The 20,296-nt window shown below is 28.6% G+C and overlaps 1 protein-coding gene across 1 annotated transcript; it reads right to left on the bottom strand.

Moving 5' to 3' along the window:
• Nucleotides 1–2,609: 2,609 nt before the first annotated feature.
• Nucleotides 2,610–4,439, bottom strand: LOC101512563 (membrane metalloprotease ARASP, chloroplastic-like). Its single transcript, XM_004506252.4, has one exon. The coding sequence runs from the start codon at nt 4,325–4,327 to the stop codon at nt 2,984–2,986; it is 1,344 nt and encodes a 447-aa protein (XP_004506309.1). The 5' UTR covers nt 4,328–4,439; the 3' UTR covers nt 2,610–2,983.
• Nucleotides 4,440–20,296: the final 15,857 nt, after the last annotated feature.

The raw sequence follows: 20,296 nt of genomic DNA on the forward strand, positions 1-20,296 counted from the left end.
GTGAAATATCAATGGAGAAAAGTATTTTTTTGGTGTTTCTTATGTAGAAATTATTAGTAAAGAGCAAACGTTAGAGTTTTTCAAACATCAAGAAATAAGTGTTTATGCTATTTATATATATATATATATATATATAAAAGATATATCAAATAACTTTAGATGAATGAATTACTTTTTTGTCATCAATTAATCAATGACTTGATGTTATATTTTCATTCAATGAACTTGTATGAAAAATTTGTGTGTCCGCGTCATTTGATCAACAAATTCTCTTTTATATCTCCTTATCAAATATCCATGTTTGAGAATGATCCAACTCATATCAAAGATTATGTAGTTGATAGATGTACTAATGGAGAAGAAAGATCATCCGAAAAAATTATTTATTATATCATATAATTTTGAGTTGGATTTTCTTCCAAATTTAATTTATGGTATATTATTTTCTCTTTTGTACTTGATTTGTTTATTGAATTTTTTCTTAGGAAAAGCTAGATGTTGATTGTCATTAATGCCACAAAAGATAAAAACTTTTCAAAATATTTTTAGACTAAATGTATCAATTTTAAAAATAAAATTTAAATAAAGATTAAAAATAAATAAAAATATTTTTTAAGAATTAAAAGGTTGAAAATTACTTTTAATAAATTATAAATAAAATTTTGAAATTTTATAGAAATTAAAAAATTATTTAACTATTAATAAACTATATGCATATGGTTATGATGCTTATATCTTATTAACGTTGAACCAATGTATGTCATTTTGGATAAATGATGGTTTAGAAAACTAGTGCTCAAGGTATAGGCACCAATAGAGGTGTTGGTAGAAAAGCTGGCAGAGGCCCAGATACTTGGGATACACAAGGATGAGTCCCTAGTATTGTAGTCTAAGGTGCATTATAACCACAAAGTTTAAAGGCTTGTGAATGAAATCTAATCATTTTAAAGATTAAAAAAAAATATTAAATAAATATTTAGGTCTTATAAAATTAGGATTTTTAAAATTTTATTGTTAAAAATATTTATTTATTTTTAATCTTTATTTTGATTTTATAGAGATTTTTTTAGGAACTAAAAGTATCAATTTATTATAAAAATAAAATAAAATAAAGACTGAAAGTGTAAAAAAAAATTAATGATTATACGGTTGATAAATCTTTTAAAGGGACTAAAAATAAAACTTTAAAATTTTATAAGAATTAAAAATTTATATAATAAAAAAAAAATGAAAGTTCTATCATGGTTGTTACTTTTTCTGATAATAGATTAGTAAAGGTTGATAGTTTGAGATACACCTTTATTTGCCTAGAAGATATTTAAACCATAAATAAAAAGATGATATAGATTATAGGGTAAGGACAAAGAACAATTATAACCTCAAATGTCAAACATTGTAGTCAAAACATCGTTTAGAAGTCAAGAATAAAATTAAATGATAAAAGATATGTTGATCATTAGAATATCAAACTTTTCCAAAACATAAGTATTTCAAGATAAAAGTAGAGGTAATTAAATAAAGGCAAAATATCCTTCTAACAATTATAAGGGAAACTAGGTGAGTTTGTAAACAGAAACAATAAAAATACAAAATAAAATTGATAAAGTGAGATCAATAATATAAGTGATGTAAGGATCCGTAAATTTAGTTTAGGTATGTTTTCATGAATTCATTTTATGTTTTGTGTATGTTATCTCAATTCACGTATACTTTTATCTCATAAAAAAAAAAACAAATCGAAAATCTCATAAAAATTTGAATCACAAAAAATAGATAGCAAAAATGGGTTTGAATTCAAATATCAAAGGAATAGAAAGACTAATGAAAATGAAAGAAAGATGGAGACAAATGAATAGGAAGAGGAGGAAGAAATAGAGGAAGAGAGGAACAGGAAAACAAATTAGTAAAGGCTAATGGTTGAAAAATTGAAAAGAAATCAAGGGTATTATTGTCATTTTGGGAGTGTAAATGAATAATCTTTATTAACTATTATTTACTTTTAATTATATCATAAATGTTAAGCAAATAATAATATTGTTCAAACTAGTGTAGTGAGTTTTTTTCCACAAAAAGAAAAAACTAGTATGGTGAGTAACTTTCAATATTATCATTTATCATTCAACAAAAGATATAAATTAAAAGAAAAATAGATTTTATTCTTCTCATATATTTTATTTTGTTCCTTCCGAAAAAGATGATTCATATCCACAAAATATAGAAGAAAACATAAATACAAACACCATTCTTCCTCTTCAAATATTAATAGTTCTAGAGACATAAAATATTTCCTTGCAAAGAAAATCTCCCTTTTTCCTTATCAATCCATTCACATCACAACTGCGTCATGTGTTCACACACAAACATAATTCCTAATATATATATCAAACAACAGTAGGAACTTTCCCAACATCATCCCATGAATATCCATAAATCTTTTTCTTTCTAGAAGGATGAGAATTGTTGCATCCAATTATACAACTCAATGAATTGTTTTATTAGACAAAACAATTCAAGAAGATAAAGAAAGGAAATTCCTCAGAATTCATAATGCTATTTTGAAAACACAATCTAGTCAATGATATTTCAAGAGGCAGGGAATCCAGATCAAATAGTACCAATCATCGACGCAGAACCATATTTATACTCTTAAAGGATAACTATATGAATGCCACGAAAAGTGCGGCGAGAATATATTAAAATTTTACAAATAAAACTAGTATTTCTACGCGTTTTCAGCAAACAAAGAAAAAAAACTAGTATTTGTAACATGTAAATTTATATTCCAGGACCACAAATACAATCTGACTAGATCAATGAATTAGTAACAAAGAGATGCCTTTCATATAACATCCCTAGAGGAAGAAACTTGCCTTAATCATTTACAATGATCTTGTCTCTTCTACGAACGCATCATTGGCTACACGACCCGTACCAGGCGCAACAGCATTGCAGATGAGAATCATGCAATGTTACTCCACAACAATTACAACATTTCCTTGATAAAATCAAGGTTTAGGGTATCACGGATAATAAGGTATAATCCAAGAATCAAAACAAGCATAATTCCCGATGACGTAATCCGTTGCTCTACTTCCAAAGGTAGCTTTCTCCCACCCCTAGCAGCCTCAATGAGAATCAATGCCAATGTTCCTCCATCCAAAGCAGGCAGAGGAAGAAGGTTTATAATCGCAAGGTTAATATTGAGTATGGCTGCAAATTGGTAAAGACCATCGATGTTCGACCTCGCAACTTCAGCGCCAACAGCAATAATCGCTACAGGACCTGAAACCTTACTAGCTGACTGAGAAAAGTTTAAAAATGTCTGCTTTAACCCGTCGAAAACATTCGACGATAGACCCCAGAATTCTTTTGCAGTAAAGGTCACAGCTTCCACCAAATTTTTCGGTCTAACCTTAGATAACTTCACATTTGGAGCTAACTGAACTCCAATTTTACCAGTTCCATCAAAATTCTCATCTGGGGTAACCCTAATTTCAAAGTCCTGCACCCCCCTCTTAACCTTAAGCAAAACATATTTCTTAGGACTTCTCTTAATGACATCAACAACTTCAGAAACAGCATTAGGACCAGGTTTAAGAAACTCACTTCCATTGACTTCAATGATAACATCCCCGGCAATCAATCCGTCACGAGAAGCGGCTGAAAAGGGCCGAACCTCGGGCACATTCACACCAGGAAAAACTTCTTGAACAGGCAAACCAACAGCAAGGATTTGAACAAATATAATGACTAATGCAAAAATTACATTGGCAATAACACCAGCTGAAACAACAATGATTCTATCTATTATTGGTCTATTCTTAAGCAAATTTTCATCATCAACAGGAATATCACTATCTGGATCATTATCAGGGAACCCTACAAATCCACCAAGAGGAAAAGCTCTAATTGAATATTCAACATTTTTTGCATTAAACTTAGCTAATATTGGACCAAACCCAACAGCAAATTTACTCACATGAATCCCTTGAAGAGAAGCAGCAAGGAAGTGACCACTTTCATGAACAACAATGATTGCTGTCAAAACTGCAGCAGCTTCAAGAACAGACTGAGGACCCTCAAAGTTTCCATAATCAAATCCACCAATGGCACAGGTCCTAAAATCTTCAACAATCCTATTTCCATGCAAAAAGTGCTTCTTGGTGGTGAGTTTCACGTTTGAGGAAGTGAATGAAGAAGAAAAGAGTGATTTTGAGAAATGGGTTTTGAGCTTTAATGAAGATTCTGAAATGGGTGACTTAGAATTTGATAATTTGATGATGGAATTGGAATGTAGAGGTGGAGAGGGAGAGAGGTATATGACCATGGTTTCTGAGAAATTGATGAATGAGTAATAAGGTTGAAAAAACTCGTTGGTGGTGGTTTGAGACACAACACACAAAGTGGGATTGGATAATTCATTTTGTTTTTCTTTTCTACTTAATTTTTTTTCTTTTTTTTTTCTTTTGGAATTGTGGAGGAGAAGTGAGGAACATGTCTTCCTCTTATTTTCCACAAGTTGTTTTGTTTGTCACGTTTTGATAATCATTTTTTCTTTTTCGGGCCGAAGTGGTTTTCTACAATTAAAAATAAAGCCCATGGGCCTATGTAGTAATTACCCAGCTAATTCTAAAGTTTTTCATACCCCCTCTCCTAATCCCCTACTCTTGCGTAAAGTGAAAACAATCACTTAAATTGGATATCATGAATCGAGTTCCAACTCGAAATCTTATAGTTGTGTGTCAGTCATTTTTTTTACTATTTTCTTTATAAAAAAAACGAAAACTTATAGTTATCTTTCAATAATTTTTTAATTAATTATTTATAGATATACTCAAATTGTACTTGTCAAAACGTAGATACGTTTAAAATAATTTTTTTAAAGCAGAAATTAAAGGGCAAAAGCATTGCATAGTAGAATTGACATCCCAACTATATTGTCACCTCAAAATTATCATCTATCACTGGTAGCACTCCAATAAGTGTATTAAATAAAAATGAAAAAAAAAACAAATAAAAACTACAAATAAAAAATTTGGGTAACTAAGTCAAAACCCAAAGAAACAGGATGAACAACATTACCTCATTAAAAACCTTACTTATAAAATTCAAAGGGGTAAAACCAAGGTATAAGAAAAAGGAGTGTAGTGTAATAGAGCAAAAATCATGAGCAACCTAAAAGAATTTAACAAAAACAGAAAGAAAAAAATAAATAAATAAAGGAATATTATACCGATTGAGGTAAAAGTCATTCTAAATACATGGTGGCGATAAATCCCACCAAATAGAGTAATGAGTGTAAAACCTAGTATTAGCGAGCTTATTAGCACACGTGTTGTCTTTCCTATGAATATGAGAAATATAGAACTGCATTTGCCTTGTAAGGGAAAGACAAATCAACCACCTATTTTTCAACTTCCATGACACAAGATTAAAATTGGTAAAATATTGAACAACCAACAAGGAGTCACACTTTATCCAAAGAAAAACCAACAAAATCCTAATAGCATACATAGCAGCATAAAGTTCAACATGAAATGATATAGAAATACCAAATTCCAAAAAAAACAACCAGCAATAGCGCCACAAGAGTCCCTAAAAATAGCCCCAATAGTAGAGAGGCTAGGATGACCTCTTGAGGCACCATCAATATTGTATTTAATCCAACCACAATGAGGCTTCAACCTATTAACTTGCGTAATAAAAAGGGTTTTAAGAGCATGACAATTAATAAAAAAAATATTTCATAATAGAGAATTTCAGCATTGATGAAGATGCAGCACCCTTAGAGAATCTTCTTGACAAAGAAACAATAGAAGAAACCATATGAATAGTAGAGTGCACGTTAATCAACTTGTTGTTAAAAGCTAATTGACTACAGGAAAATCAAATAACCTAAATTGTGTGAATGATAGCAAAAAGGACGACATCCCTTACATGAGAGCTCCAGTTCTTACTACATATATCAAGAATAGAGAAATGGAGGAAAAATTAATCTTAATACACAAAACATAGGACAACTAGTTCCAAAGTTGAGTAGTAAAAACACAATCAAAGAAAAGGTGAGCAGTAGTTTCATAAGCTCGATAGCATAACTTACAACACGACACCACTACACACCCATGGGTCCACAATTGATCATTTGTAGGCATCTTATTATGATAAAGGTGTCAAACAAGAAAATATTTGGAATGAGGGATTACAAAACTCCAAATCTTTTTATTCCAATTAAGTATCAAGCTCGTAGGATGAAGAGTTTTGTAAGCATCATTAAAAAATAGAACTCCAGAATTTATAAGACTCCAAACTAATTCGTTGTCCCATTTAATTCAAGGAGTAACAATCTAGGTCATCTCAACAACAATATCAATAAATGAACGAGCAAAAGAAGCAGGAATATTCCAAGTGTGATTAACTAAAATATCAATGACACTAGACTTTAAAGAATGCATGAGACGAGAGGATAAACCAAGTTTATCCATAAAAGATTGGCCTAGCCATTTATCAAACCATATTTAATTGATTTACCATTTCCAAGTCTCTAGAATATGTTATTTATGAGTTTTCATCAAATCTTGTTTTTTGAGCACTTTCTTAACAATTTTTATTTAGGGTTTCATTCTTTCTAGTTAGTTTTACAGCTATTTGAAGAAGAAAAGAAATTTGAATTGTCTTCAATTATCTTTGAATGTTTTGGTACTAACCAGCTCTAATTAGACAAAATCTCGAAGTTTTCTCTTTTTGTTTTGATGTAACAAGTCAATTACAGTAAGAACATACACTCTCGAAGTTACAAAGAGTTACTGTTGGCACAAGGTGATCTCAGATGTGCCAAATTGTCTTTTGATTGAAGCAGGAGTGTAGCATGAAGGGCCAAGGGAACATCGCAGAAGCTCTTGTCACTATGTTGCAATGCACATCCTACCATAACTCATTGTCTCTAGGTGCATAAAAGGAACATCGCAGCCCAACTTGTTTCCCACAATAAATTTTGTTGTAGCGCATTGCTCCCATACCCAGCTTAATGCGTTGATGCACATTTCTCATACATTATTTAAGTTAAAAATCAAAATTTTGTTAGGATTCTTATTTTTAGATGCAAAGGAGGAAGCGACTACGCCTAAAAGGAGACCTAATGCAATATTTATGCGTAATTTCTTTTGTCTTTATGTATATGTTATCAAACAATATGAGTAGCTAATTTACTCAATGATTAGAGTTAGATGAACCTTCTTGAGTCTATGTAGTTTTGATATTCGTATGTATTATTTTGTTATTGGAAAATGAGCTATAATAACTTGAACCAAAATATATCTTCATGTTTCAATATTGTTATTAGAATTTAAAGTATTAGCATGTGTCTAAAAAATTCACTTTCGTATATGCTTTGAGTAACACACCTGATCAACTAAGAAATTAGGGTTCGTTGTTAGAAAAAATGGATTTTGAAATAAGGAATTGGTCTTAGTTTAATTCATTAATTTGACGTAATCAAATAGGTTAGAGTGTTAAAATAGTAAATTAATACTTACATAGTGAAAAGATAGTGATTTGAATTTCCTATCATTTGTCTTGTATTGAATTTTCTCTATTTAAATTTATATTTAATCGAAATTATAAACCAACTTATAAACCATTTTTGTAAGACCCTTGGTTTTAATTTGTAATTATTGTATTTTGGTGTGTGTTTATGTTGAAATCTGAGGCTTTTTAGCCAAGTTATTATATTTTGTGAGTTTAATGTCAGAAATATATTTTTGGAGCCCCGATTAAATTTATTCGTTGAGGAATAATTATATTTATTTACGGAGAATCTTTTGTCGAAAAGAAAATTTTCTAAGATGTAGAGTTTTCCAGAAAAATTCATCTGTCAATTGAATTGCGACGAGAGAAGATATTTTTCTGAAAAAGTGGTTAGAGAAGTTATGGGTGAAATGGTAATTTTGATAAATATCTAGATATTTTTTTTAGATATTTGTTATATATATATGTAAAGAAAGAAAAGGAAAGGAAGGAAAAAGAAATAAAATGAAAGGAAGGAAAAAGAAGGAAAAAGAAGGAAAGAAAAACTAAAAGAAAACAGAAAACAGGGGAAAGCCGAAAACACTCCCCCCTGCCTCGCGAATCTTCTTCCTTCTCCCTTCATTTTCGTTGCTTCCTTTTGCTTCAAGAAAAGGAACCAAGGCTTGGTGGGTGAGAAAGCAAGGATTTCTCAGCTTCATTCTTCTTCTCGGATTCGAAAACGAAGGAAAACGATGTTGGTTATTTCAAAACCATCAAACACAAATCCTCACGTTTCTTCTAGATCTAAGCTTTATTTAGCGAAGAGATAGAAGGGAAAGTAGCTAATCTTCCCGCCGCGATGCTAGTGAACAAACTTTGGATGCAACGACCCGAGCGCAATTTTTACCGAAATAAATCACGGTACCATAATCGCTTGTTAAAGCTATCGTTAAGGGAAGGGTTTCTTCCAAACTTTTAGTTTGCATTTAGGACCTTATATGTAATATTATGGAAAAGAAATTTGATCTATTTGAGGTGTGAATTTATGGAAAATGAATTTAATTCGGTTATGTGTGAATTAGTGGAATTTGTTTTTGGTGTGTTTTGAAGTGTGATTTGTGATGATTTATGTTTGTTGTGATTGATGTGTTCATAATTAATATTATGAATTTTTGAGATGTGTTTTATGTGTGGATTTTGTGGAAAAATGAATTGATATGATTTGGTGTGAATTGTGGATTGAATTTGAGAATATGTTTGAGTATGCTATGTATGGTATTTGAAAAATAATTAGTGTTAAATGAGTGTTAAAAATGGGGAATCTTTTAATAGCTGCATTTACTTAATGATTGTTGTGGAAAGAGTCAGAGTATGCTCAAGCATTTTATAGTACATGGCGACCGGATAGGCTGTGGTGGTAGTGGTGACCAGATGGGCCACGAGATGATTCCATGTGATATCTTGTTTCATCTTATCCTTGCGGGGATTATCGCGTCATGAAGGTCCGCGATAGACTGCACATTTTTGTAAATTGTGTTGACCCGTGATAGGTGGCACCTCGGTAAATAGTTGATACATTTACAATTTACGATTTACGTTTTTAGTAAATCGTGCTTACCCGTGATAGGTGGCACCTCAATAATTTAGTACAAGGCATGTGATAGGCGGTACAATTATGATTTACGCCCCTCAGAGTCCATGCATTTTGGCATATACACATTGCATTTAGGGTGCGTGGCATGCGAGTCATGTTTGATTTAATGTTATGATTGCGTGTGTATACTCAGTTGTTGTTGTGATTGTGTCTTAATTGCTAAGTGTGATTGCTTTGGATTTGTTGTAAGTGTTGATTGATTGTGAAACCTTTTCGAAATGTTTCAAAATTGATTTCTGCACTTTTTCTGATGTGTATTCGAATACAAGAAGGTTGTATTCGAATACATATGTCCTGATTTGGCTACTGACTTCAGAAACAGCACTGTATTCGACTATAAAAATGTTGTATTCGAATACAGTGGTGCTGTTTTTGCTGCTGACATCCTGTATCGTATTCGACTACATCTTATCTCATAGTCGACTACAGATGTGATGTTTTTGCTACTGACTTCTGAAACAACACTATATTCGAATACAAGGATGCTGTATTCGAATACGACAGTGTAGTTTTGTTTAAAATTTCATTTTTCAACTTTGATTATGCATGTTTGGCATATGAAAACCCTTTCAAGAAGTATGCTAAGATGAAAGGTTATTTTGTGCATTTAAAATTGAAATGCTAAGTGTTATTTGTTAATTTCGTTTGGTGACCTTTACAATTATTGTGGAAATCTGGGTTTTGCCCTCAGATGAGAACCAGGATCGTCCTACCGAGTAATACCCTAGAGATGGACACGTAGTTAGATATACCTGATCAGTGTTGTGTCAGAAGGATCTTGCGGGGCGCGTGGAGATCACCCAGGTTGTATAGTTTTTTTGAAGCATGGTCAGATTAGATGGTTGTATATGGGATAGATGTCTTTCTTTCGTGGATGTATTTATTTTAATTTGGAAGATTGTACCTATACCTCATATTGTCAGCTAGACTTTTATTTTGATGGGTCCATGTACCACTTTTGATGTGACGTGGGGGAGTTGAAATTTTTGGGGCAGTGCTTTTGTACAGGTGTCTGCCGAGAATACCTCAGGGATATAAGCTATGTCTGATAGGCCTCATAGCCCCAGTGTATTTTGCTGTTTAAATACTTGGGATATTTGTTTCAAAAACTATTCCCGCTGCTTGTAAATATTGTTGACTTTTGTCGTTGTGTTACGACTTAAATATTTATCCAAAACTATTTCCTTCTTTATTTATTTGTTTTATGAATTTGTTTTGTTTGAGAAAAAAAAAATACACTTGCGCTGTTAAAAATCGAGGTGTTACAATTTTTGTTACTATGTGGAAATGATTTTTACTTATCATTGAGCGATTGGATAAACTTGACAAAGAGGTACTAATTTTCCAAAACCAAATGTAAAAATTTTCAATTACTTCGCCAAATGGAGGATTTTGTGAAATATGTAATGAGCCTTAAAAAGTAAAGTCCATTGTTGATGCGAAGAAATGTCCCAAGACATCTTAAGCAAGGTAGTAGAATTAATAGCGCGCAATGATAGAATATCAAGGCCTCTTTCTTCAAAAGGAGAGCAAACCTTCTTCCAAGCCACAATAACAATATTCCTACTAAAAATATCATGAAACCAGATAAAACTTCTCAACCAGTAATCCAAATTTTTTAAAAGAGAAATAAGCCAAGTGTAAACATAAAATTTGTATACTAACATACCATGGTTAATTGATTTTACCGGCTGGACTCACCCCATTATTAATCAACAATAGGTTGTACATAAAAGGTCTTAGGTTTCCCTATGAATATAGGGACACCCAAGTAAATAGAAGCAAACCAGAAAGAATCCCAAAAAAGAATCGATATCTTAAACATATCTAGTAGACATTGAGCTAACGAAGAACTTATACTTGTTTAAGCTGAAATGCTAATCAGAAGCAGCGCCATATTCACAAAACAACTACATGAGGGATTCTAAATTATTTTTCGTGTCATTGCAAAATACCATAATATCATATGCATAAAGAATGTGAGATGAGTTGACAAAATTCTGAGGATCAACCATAGACTTCAAGTCTGCTAAGAAAATAGAAGAGGAGACAAAGGATCTCCTTGTCGCATCCCACTTACAAGAAAAAAAATATAGTAGAATGTTTGTTGCGGCCTAAAATTTCTAGTGTTTCTCAAATTCAATGGAGTCGCCACCAAAATTTATTTTAAAATAGAGAAAATATTGGGATACCCCTTAAAAATAGAAAAAATGGTCTTTGAAACTAAATTTTGAGTTTGGATTCGATTATGCATATGAAAGGTATCAACACCTAACGACATCTGTTAAAACAACAGTTACCTATGACTAATTGTGCAAGAATATTAATATTAACTTAAGTATATATATTTCTCCTTATTATTAAATATGAATAACAATTATTATTATTATTATTATTATTATTATTATTATTATTATTATTATTATTATTATTATTATTATTTAAATATGATTTTGAAATAAATGTGTGCTTAACAAATAAAGGACAAAAAAAGAAATTTTATTAATGTGCTTGACAAGAATGTGATCTTGCTCCTATGTATCTCCTGATGCGATGGAGAAATCAAAGCTACATAATTCGTGGGTATAAAAATGTGGATGTGTTGATAGTTTTTTTTTTTAGAAAATTGTTTTAAATAAATAAAAAATTACCGAAAAGAGTTTGTTTGATTTGAATAATTATTTATAAAAAAACGAGTTTTATGACTATCAAGTTGTTCAACTTGTGTCATAAATAAAACCCACTGACTAAAAAGATGTCACATCTAGTTAACTCGTTTAAGAATAGTTTAATTATTTTTTTTATAAAAATGAGCTTTTAAAATCTCCAAGTTGTACAACTTGCGTTATAATAGCTCAAAAATTAAAAAGATCTCACATCTAATTAACCCCTTGAAAATAATTACAACGGCTAAGCTGCCTACGCCTTGTTGCAAAACTTTTTCAGCTTAAAATTAGCAAATAGTAAATCAAGAGTGTTAAAAGCCTTTGGAATATCAAATTTAAAAGCAATAATACCTAATGAGATTTGGAATCCAACATGTTAATGGCATCAAAAGCAACGCATATGCACTCATGTCTTTGATAAAAATGTGTTATTGCTTTGGAATGATTTTAGGGGCGAGAAGTAGAAGATAATCGGCAAGAACCTTTGTAATAATTTTAAACTAAAAGTAAGCCAAAGTAATAGGTCTATAACATTAAAGCAACCACATTAGAGTTTAAATTTAGAAGAATCTACCATGTAGAAAAAAGTTGTCGCATAGAGGCATAAACATCAAGACTAATTATATCCCAAAAAATTTAAAAGAAAGAATCATCAAAGCCATATGAATCAAGAGCGTCTGACCCATTCATAGAAAAGACAACTGGTTTCACCTCATTTAACACTGTATGGAGATTAGTTTAGAATTATCATCCTTATAAACCAATCGGGCAATAACTATAAAAACTAATCCTGACTCGAAACTAACATTATCTAAAGCATATAATTGTTGGAAGAATTGAAGAACATGAGCTTCAATATTAGTTTGTTTTGTAATAATATGATAAGAACATACATTTGCTTAGAGGCATAATGAATTTTGACAACTTTATGAAAATAAGTAGTATTTCTATCACCTTGCATAAACTAGTTAACTCTTGATTTATCTCACTAGAATTCTTAGTTCAATATCTGTGCAATTATTTCCTTATCGCGAAGATCATCAAAATAATCCACCTCATCAATATGCTACTTAAGAGAATCCAATTCAGATTTAGCAGTAGCTACCATTCTATGAACATCACCAAAAGTCTCTTTGTTCCATATTTTAAAAGAATATTCACAAGGTTCAAATTTTATGAAAGAGCCACCATGGGGAAACAGTGAACAACTTGATCCCAGATTTGTTGAACTAGTCTCTAATAGTCATGAAGTTGCAACCACATATTTTGAAATTTTAAAGAAGACGGAAACGAATTGATACTTTTATGCATTATTAAAAGAATAGAAAAAATGGTTAGCTTTTATAGATTGATTCCTTGTAATTCATCCTCTGCCATTGTTACCTTATCTTATTCTCATCTCACTCACTACAAATTATTTAGACGCTTTGCAAAAATAAATTGTGTTCTCATGTGTACAAAATATTTTAAAAAGTGAAGTATTGTTGAAAATAAGTTAATCAATATTTTGAGTTTTTCATATTTTTCTATTTCAGGTCCAATAGTCCAATGTTAACAATGATATATATAGATAAATATTTTAAATAGTTAATAGGTGTCTTCTAGATAAACAAAAGATGTTTCAAGTATGCTATTATGACACCCACTAATATAGACTACTTTAATAGATAATCAATAATATAATTTACATTTCAGTTCAAATTGGATCATTATAACATACATGTCTATCAATTTTATGGTATATTTTTTCAATAACATATTTTTTCTATACCCCTCGGCAGATCCCCTACTGTTAGTAATTTTTAAATATTTTTTGTTGTACATATTCAACGTGTACCTGCCAAAAGTAGTATATATATTATATAATACCTTGATATTTGAAAATTTTGAAATATTCAATTATTCAAAATATCAGTTTTTTATACGAATGTGACACAAAAAGAAAGTAAAATGATTAAGTTTTTCGTAAATTTTCAAAAATTCAAAATCTCAACTTTTTAGAATGTATTTTTTTTTTCTCCAAAATACACACACACACACACACACACACACACACATATATATATATATATATATATATATATATATATATAATAAAGGTTAAATTACATATGTGGTCCTTTAAGTTAATTTCAGGTAACGTTTTAGTCTTTTATCTTTTTTTTTTCCGACTTGATCCTTTATTTTAATTTTAAGTGACAATTTGATATTTTATGTTTTAAAATTTCAACAATGTTATCCTTTTTTATACAAAAATTCAAAAAAAAATTCAATCAAAACTCATAAAATTAATTATATTCTTGAATATAATATAAATTTCATCAAATTTGTAACGCAAATCTTCAAATAAACTCATATTTTCATACTTTATTTGATATTATTAGGAATAAAGGATTAAATCGGAAAAAAAAAATATAAATGACAAAAACGTTACCTGAAATTAAGTTAAGGGACTACAGATGTAATTTAGCCTATAATAAACTAGGATTTTAAAGAAACTGAAATTGGAGATACGAAAATCATAGAGAAGTATAAAAAAGACATTAGGCTCAAAACTATATGATCCAAAAAATTTGTAGAAAATGGATCATCCTCCCTAACAAAAAAAAAATGTCATGATATATGCACCCTACATCTCCTTGTCCTACCCCACAATTTATTATTTCTATTTTTTTTATAAGCTAAAATATTATTAATAAAGCTTGAATTACAACATGTGTCTCAAGAAAGAATTTGATACAAAATTATAACTCTAAAAAAAAATATAAACTACCTCACTTAACTCACGCCGTCCACAAGATTATTATTGACTTCTCTTGAAAAAAAGATAATCATTGACTTAATCTTCTTATTTCAACACATTTCATACTCTATGTTATTAGCAATGTGCTGCACACACTCATTTACTATGTCCTCAATATCATTAAATATTTGTTGTGAGAGAAGAAAAGTATCAAAATATTTAAATACATGTAGTAGAAGATAACTTTTCAATCTTCTATCCTCCGTGGTAGATATTTACCTCATACAAAATAACAATGAAGAAAATAAGATTACATACAAAAACAATTGATTGAATGCACACTTTTAAGGGTAAAATCTTCAAGTTTCTTACCTCCAAAATATGGTCAATATCTTCTCAATGCCAAAATTCAAAACATTAACCTAAAACTCAAAAATCTCTCAAATAACATATAATTTAGTGTCCCTAATTTAGGGGAGCTAGAGCTTCTCCGAAGCAACTAGTTATAAATGATCATAATCTTCAAAAAATTGCCTTTTTCACTAAGGTGACAAGAGCTTTCCCCAAGCGACTAGTCATGCGACGACCAAATGATCCCTAGGGGGAGATACGGCCAAAAAGTCCTCCATATTTTTATCTTGAGCTTGCCTAGACGAGCTGGACATAATGTTCATCAAATTCTTGACACAAAGGTAGCCTAAGACAACTAGGTAACTTTTGTTTCACGACCCTCTTGTATATTTATGACTAGGTAACTTTTGTTGCATTATGCCCCTCCAAAATTATTTAAAAATAATTTATATAATATAATCTAAAATTTAAAATTGTTGATTAAATCAAATATAAATATAAAAAAAATTAATAGAATTTGATATTCAACTTAAAAATGAAATATTAATAATTAATTTAAAAAATATACTAATAATCAAAATTATAGAAAATATGAAAATTAATTAAAATTTAAAAAATAAATATATTTTGTTTACAAGATTATTTTTTATTTATTTACATATAATATATATCATATATTTATTTACATTCTAACAAAAATAATAGAATTATTTGGTTACTCGTGATTTTCAAAAAAAAAAATATTTATTTAATAGTGTCGTTGGACAATCTTAAATATAAAATTGTTTCATTAATTATTTAACTTTTTAGCATTCTTTTGTTAATTTAAAATATTTAAAATATAATAAGTTAATTTAAAAAAAACTAATATATAACTATTTACAACGGTAATTTTTTGTTATTTAAATATAATTTATATTATATTATGTAATGATGAGATTGTATCAAATACATGACAAAATAAAATGATATCATGTTAGTTAACATGTGTATCAAACACATACTATGATAATGTTTATTCTATTAGTATCAAACTTTATCTTTATTCAGCTATATATCAATATTGTATCTATTCTATCATGCGCATCAAATGGATTTTAAAGGAGATAGAACTAAAAAAATGAAAATGAAAAAAATAAATAAAATTTTAAATTTTAAAATATTATAAGAAATTTTTCCTTAAAAATTTAGAATATTTTAACAAGCGATAGATTAAATATGAATTTTTAAGCGTCAAAGTTTAAAAAATTATATTTAACTTATCTTTTGTTAAAAGTTTCTAAATTTGTGCAAGAAATTTGTTGCATATGTCCTAAATATTAATGAAAATAATAATAAAATATTTAAAGAATACATAAAAGTTGATTCAAAATCAAAGTCAAAAAATGAAAACGAAAAATTTTAATAGACTAAATGTTGAGGAAATTTTTTACAAAGACTAAAATCTTATTCACCACAATATTAAAAGCATCTTTAAATAAATGTCTGTAACCATAACCTATGCAGCAACATCAAGATTTTTATTTCCATCACAACTACAACTACAACTTGATCATGTTGTTGTTGTATTAACTATATTTGACCACAATTATTTGCATATCAAGAATCACAATGCAAAGGTAACTACAAATTTGCAATTTAAAATCTTATGGAGATTAGGAGGGAAACATTACAATTCAAAAGGTATGTCGAGCCACTAGCTATTTTAAAAGAGAAACCTAACAGGTTTTACTTTCATTTTTTTTAATATAAAAGTTTATATGTATTAGATTTCAGGATTTCTTCAAAATTAAAACAGACCTAACTAAAGATTTATCGGTGATAATGATACTTACATATTTTCTTCACTAATAAAATTTTCATATTAAATGACAACCTAAATTGAATTGACATAATATAAATCATCTTCTTATTAATTAGACAAACTTTTATTTGTGGCCCCACTTATCTAACCTTCACCACCTAGCTAGGTAGTTTTATGAATAGCTCAACAAAGAAGGATTCCTTCATTAATTATTTCTGCCTATGCCCCTCCATCTAACATTATTATCAATTATATTCTTCAAACGCTTAAGCATCATGTATGCCTTAGTAGTAGTACAAACCCACCACCTCCCTCAACAAACAGATAATTTATTGTTCTATGTACTGCATACTTATTAATTGACACAACTCATGGACAAAGACATTAATATTTATAGTTCTAGGTGCATATATTTATTAACTCATACTACAACTCATGTATATGCCGGCATTAATATATTCAATTAAGATCAAGTACTATCACTAGCTAATTCTTCTATATTATTACTAGTATGGTTACCCATGCCATACAACATGTAGTAATTTATTGGGACTCGGATAATATTTACTCAATCTGTAAATAAAAGTATGAAAATAAAATTAAATATAAGATTTTTTTTTTTATTTCATGTGATTTAATTAAATTGATTAAATAACTAAAATGATTGTAAATTTACACAGAAAAAACTAATTATATAAATTATTTATAAGAAACAACAATATTTATATAAACATTATGATATCAATATTTAAAAAAAATATTGAAAATGCTATAATATTAGCGAGAATTGTACATCTTATTTAAAGTTAAAATTTTAGAGAAAATAATCGATGTTAATCTAGAATTACAGTTATTTTAATCTGAAAAAGGGATTATTGTTAACAATAATCATTTTCCAATTAAATTTAAATTATATCCATCTTTAAATTATAATGTCAAACTTTTATCTTTAAATTAACGAATTGAATACATTAAATATATTATCTCTACAAATAAAAACACTATACATACTATCGTTATTTTGTTGGAATTCGTGTCAAATATTTATATATATATAGATTCATAATCAGCATTTTAAGATGATTAATCTTTTAATAAAATATATTTTACCTAATATATTAGTTGGATAAACTCTCTTTTATGTAGTTGATAATAGATTGTACGCCTTTTCTTTTGTCTCTCTAATCCACAATGCATTAGCCAAAACAAAAATTAACAATTCAGAAAGAGGATATATTGGTATCTTAAGAAAATGAAAATTTGCATTCGTCATGTTTTGATTGATTTGAACTCAAATGATTTCAATCCGTGTTAAATGATTAGCTAGTGCAAAAAGTGAAGATGATTATGGGATGACCTAACTTATTGTGGTGGATATATCTCAATTATTCGAAAGCTAGCATAATTAAAATGCTTAATTAGCTTCATATCTTGGTATAATAACTGCCCTTATATATTATTTTGCAATTAAATATAAATAAAAAATACAAAATAAATAATCAAAGATAGATGATTAATATATTTAATTCAAAATTTAAACCAAATAAATTAAATTTTTTTTATATTTTTATCACGGAAGAACTAAAAAGTAAAAAACACTCTGTATAAGGGAAAATGATTTTTTGTGATAATCTATAAGGATACCTTTATTAATGGTCAATGTGAATGATATGATGGCTGAATTTTTAAATTTTAACGAGTCAAAATCATGATTGATTTTATCTTAAAACATAAACAATATTTTTTATTAACTTTTATATTTAATTTTTTCCAGCTATTTTATTTTCTGGAATTTTTTTCTTCATTTTTTTGATGTAATAGATAATGAATAGAATAATGGTTAGTGCAAAGTCTGATGGCCGACCTGATACGGCAATATTTCACCTACTCTTGCTGACGTTAATGTGCATTTTCATCATATAATTGTTCAACTACATTGTTCATATACACCGGTTTTTAAATATTATTTGCTTAATAATAATAATAATAATAATTATTATTATTATTCTAAATTCTCCATGAAAATGTTTCTGGTAGAAAAGTACTGCACAAAATATACACAAGATTCATTGAATATGAGCATGGAGAAATTAAGACAAGTGGAAGATGAAAGGTTCTTATCTGCATAAAGGAGAAAAAAGGCCAAAGACAAAGATCTACAATAATTGTTACTATATAAAGGTTTTTAAAATATTCCCTTTAAAATTCTATGCAACATATCACTGAAACCATATGATATCAGAATTTGAGTCATAATTAACAATATAGAACTGTGTAAAGAAAAAATTGTGAGAAAAAAACATAAAATGAAAATAATTATAATTAAAAAAATATTAATAACTAAAACTATATTAATATATACATACCAGAAATTAAGAATGTGATGAGATAATAGAGATAGAAAGAAATAGAAGATAAGCACGAGATATTGACGCGGCTCAATCAAATTACATGGTTGGTAATTTTATGTTAACCATGTCTTCAAATTGAGGCACGCCAATACCTTGTTTAATTAGTGCCTATATTCATATACCATCTTCATACTTTCTTCCATCACCACTTCTTATACCCTTGAGATTGAGGAAGCAAAGAGACCAAGCATCATTATGATGGTAGCATATGTTATATATGTGATGTGATCTTGCCTTATTATGTATATATATACTTGGGAAAGATCACATCAATTGGTGAATGTGGTGAAGTGCAAAAAAGGGCATATATAAATGTCAAACCAACTGGTTAATTTGTGGTGTACGTGTGCACTGTTGACTAGACATTTTCCATCTTCCACGAAGCCACCGCATCTTAGACTCCTATTTCTTTCGATTTAACGTATTTTGGTTTAAATTTGTGTTGGATTATTAATCCAACTTTGATCTTATACATAATAATTATTCATTTTGGCTACCAAATTTAATTAAAGAAAGTTGGAATATTTGATTTAGAATTAAAATTATATGTACTTATAATATAAATAGTTTTTATAAATATCAGTTAATTATAATTATTAAATTATTAAAATTATTTATAAAGTCATGTTTATAAATAATTGTCGATATAAAAAAAAACTTACGTCGATAATATATAACAATTAAAATCTTTAATCTGTTTGATTAATTTTTCTTTATGTTAATTAAAACATGTATATGACTTTCTTTCATTTTGAAAATATAAATATATATAATTGTTGTTATGATTTTTCATATTATAAAAACATTTAAAATTACTTCATTTTCAAATTTCAGTAAAATACCTCTCAATATACTCCCTTTATAAATAATGATTTATTAGAAACAAAAATATATCAAATTAGACGTATTAAAAAAATAATTGATTGCAATGAATTTAAAAAGAAAAATAATATATTGTCTAAATTATTTTCTATGATTAATAAATCGAGTCATAAAAAAAAAGTTAATTAAATGAAAAGTATTTAAGAAATATTATCATTAAATAGGAGATAAAATAGAGTAGAAGTAAACAAACAATCATTTAACGTTGTTTTTTTTTATATATGTTGTGTCTTTGAATAAGTGTTAAGTTTTGTTTATCGGCCTAACAAGCACACTTAATTG

The sequence above is a fragment of the Cicer arietinum genome, chromosome 6 (assembly GCF_000331145.2).
Source record: "Cicer arietinum cultivar CDC Frontier isolate Library 1 chromosome 6, Cicar.CDCFrontier_v2.0, whole genome shotgun sequence".
NCBI lineage: Eukaryota > Viridiplantae > Streptophyta > Magnoliopsida > Fabales > Fabaceae > Cicer > Cicer arietinum.

Coding starts and splice junctions, on each gene's coding strand:
- LOC101512563 (XM_004506252.4), bottom strand. CDS start 4,327: ATGGTCATATACCTCTCTCCCTCTCCACCTCTACATTCCAATTCCATC.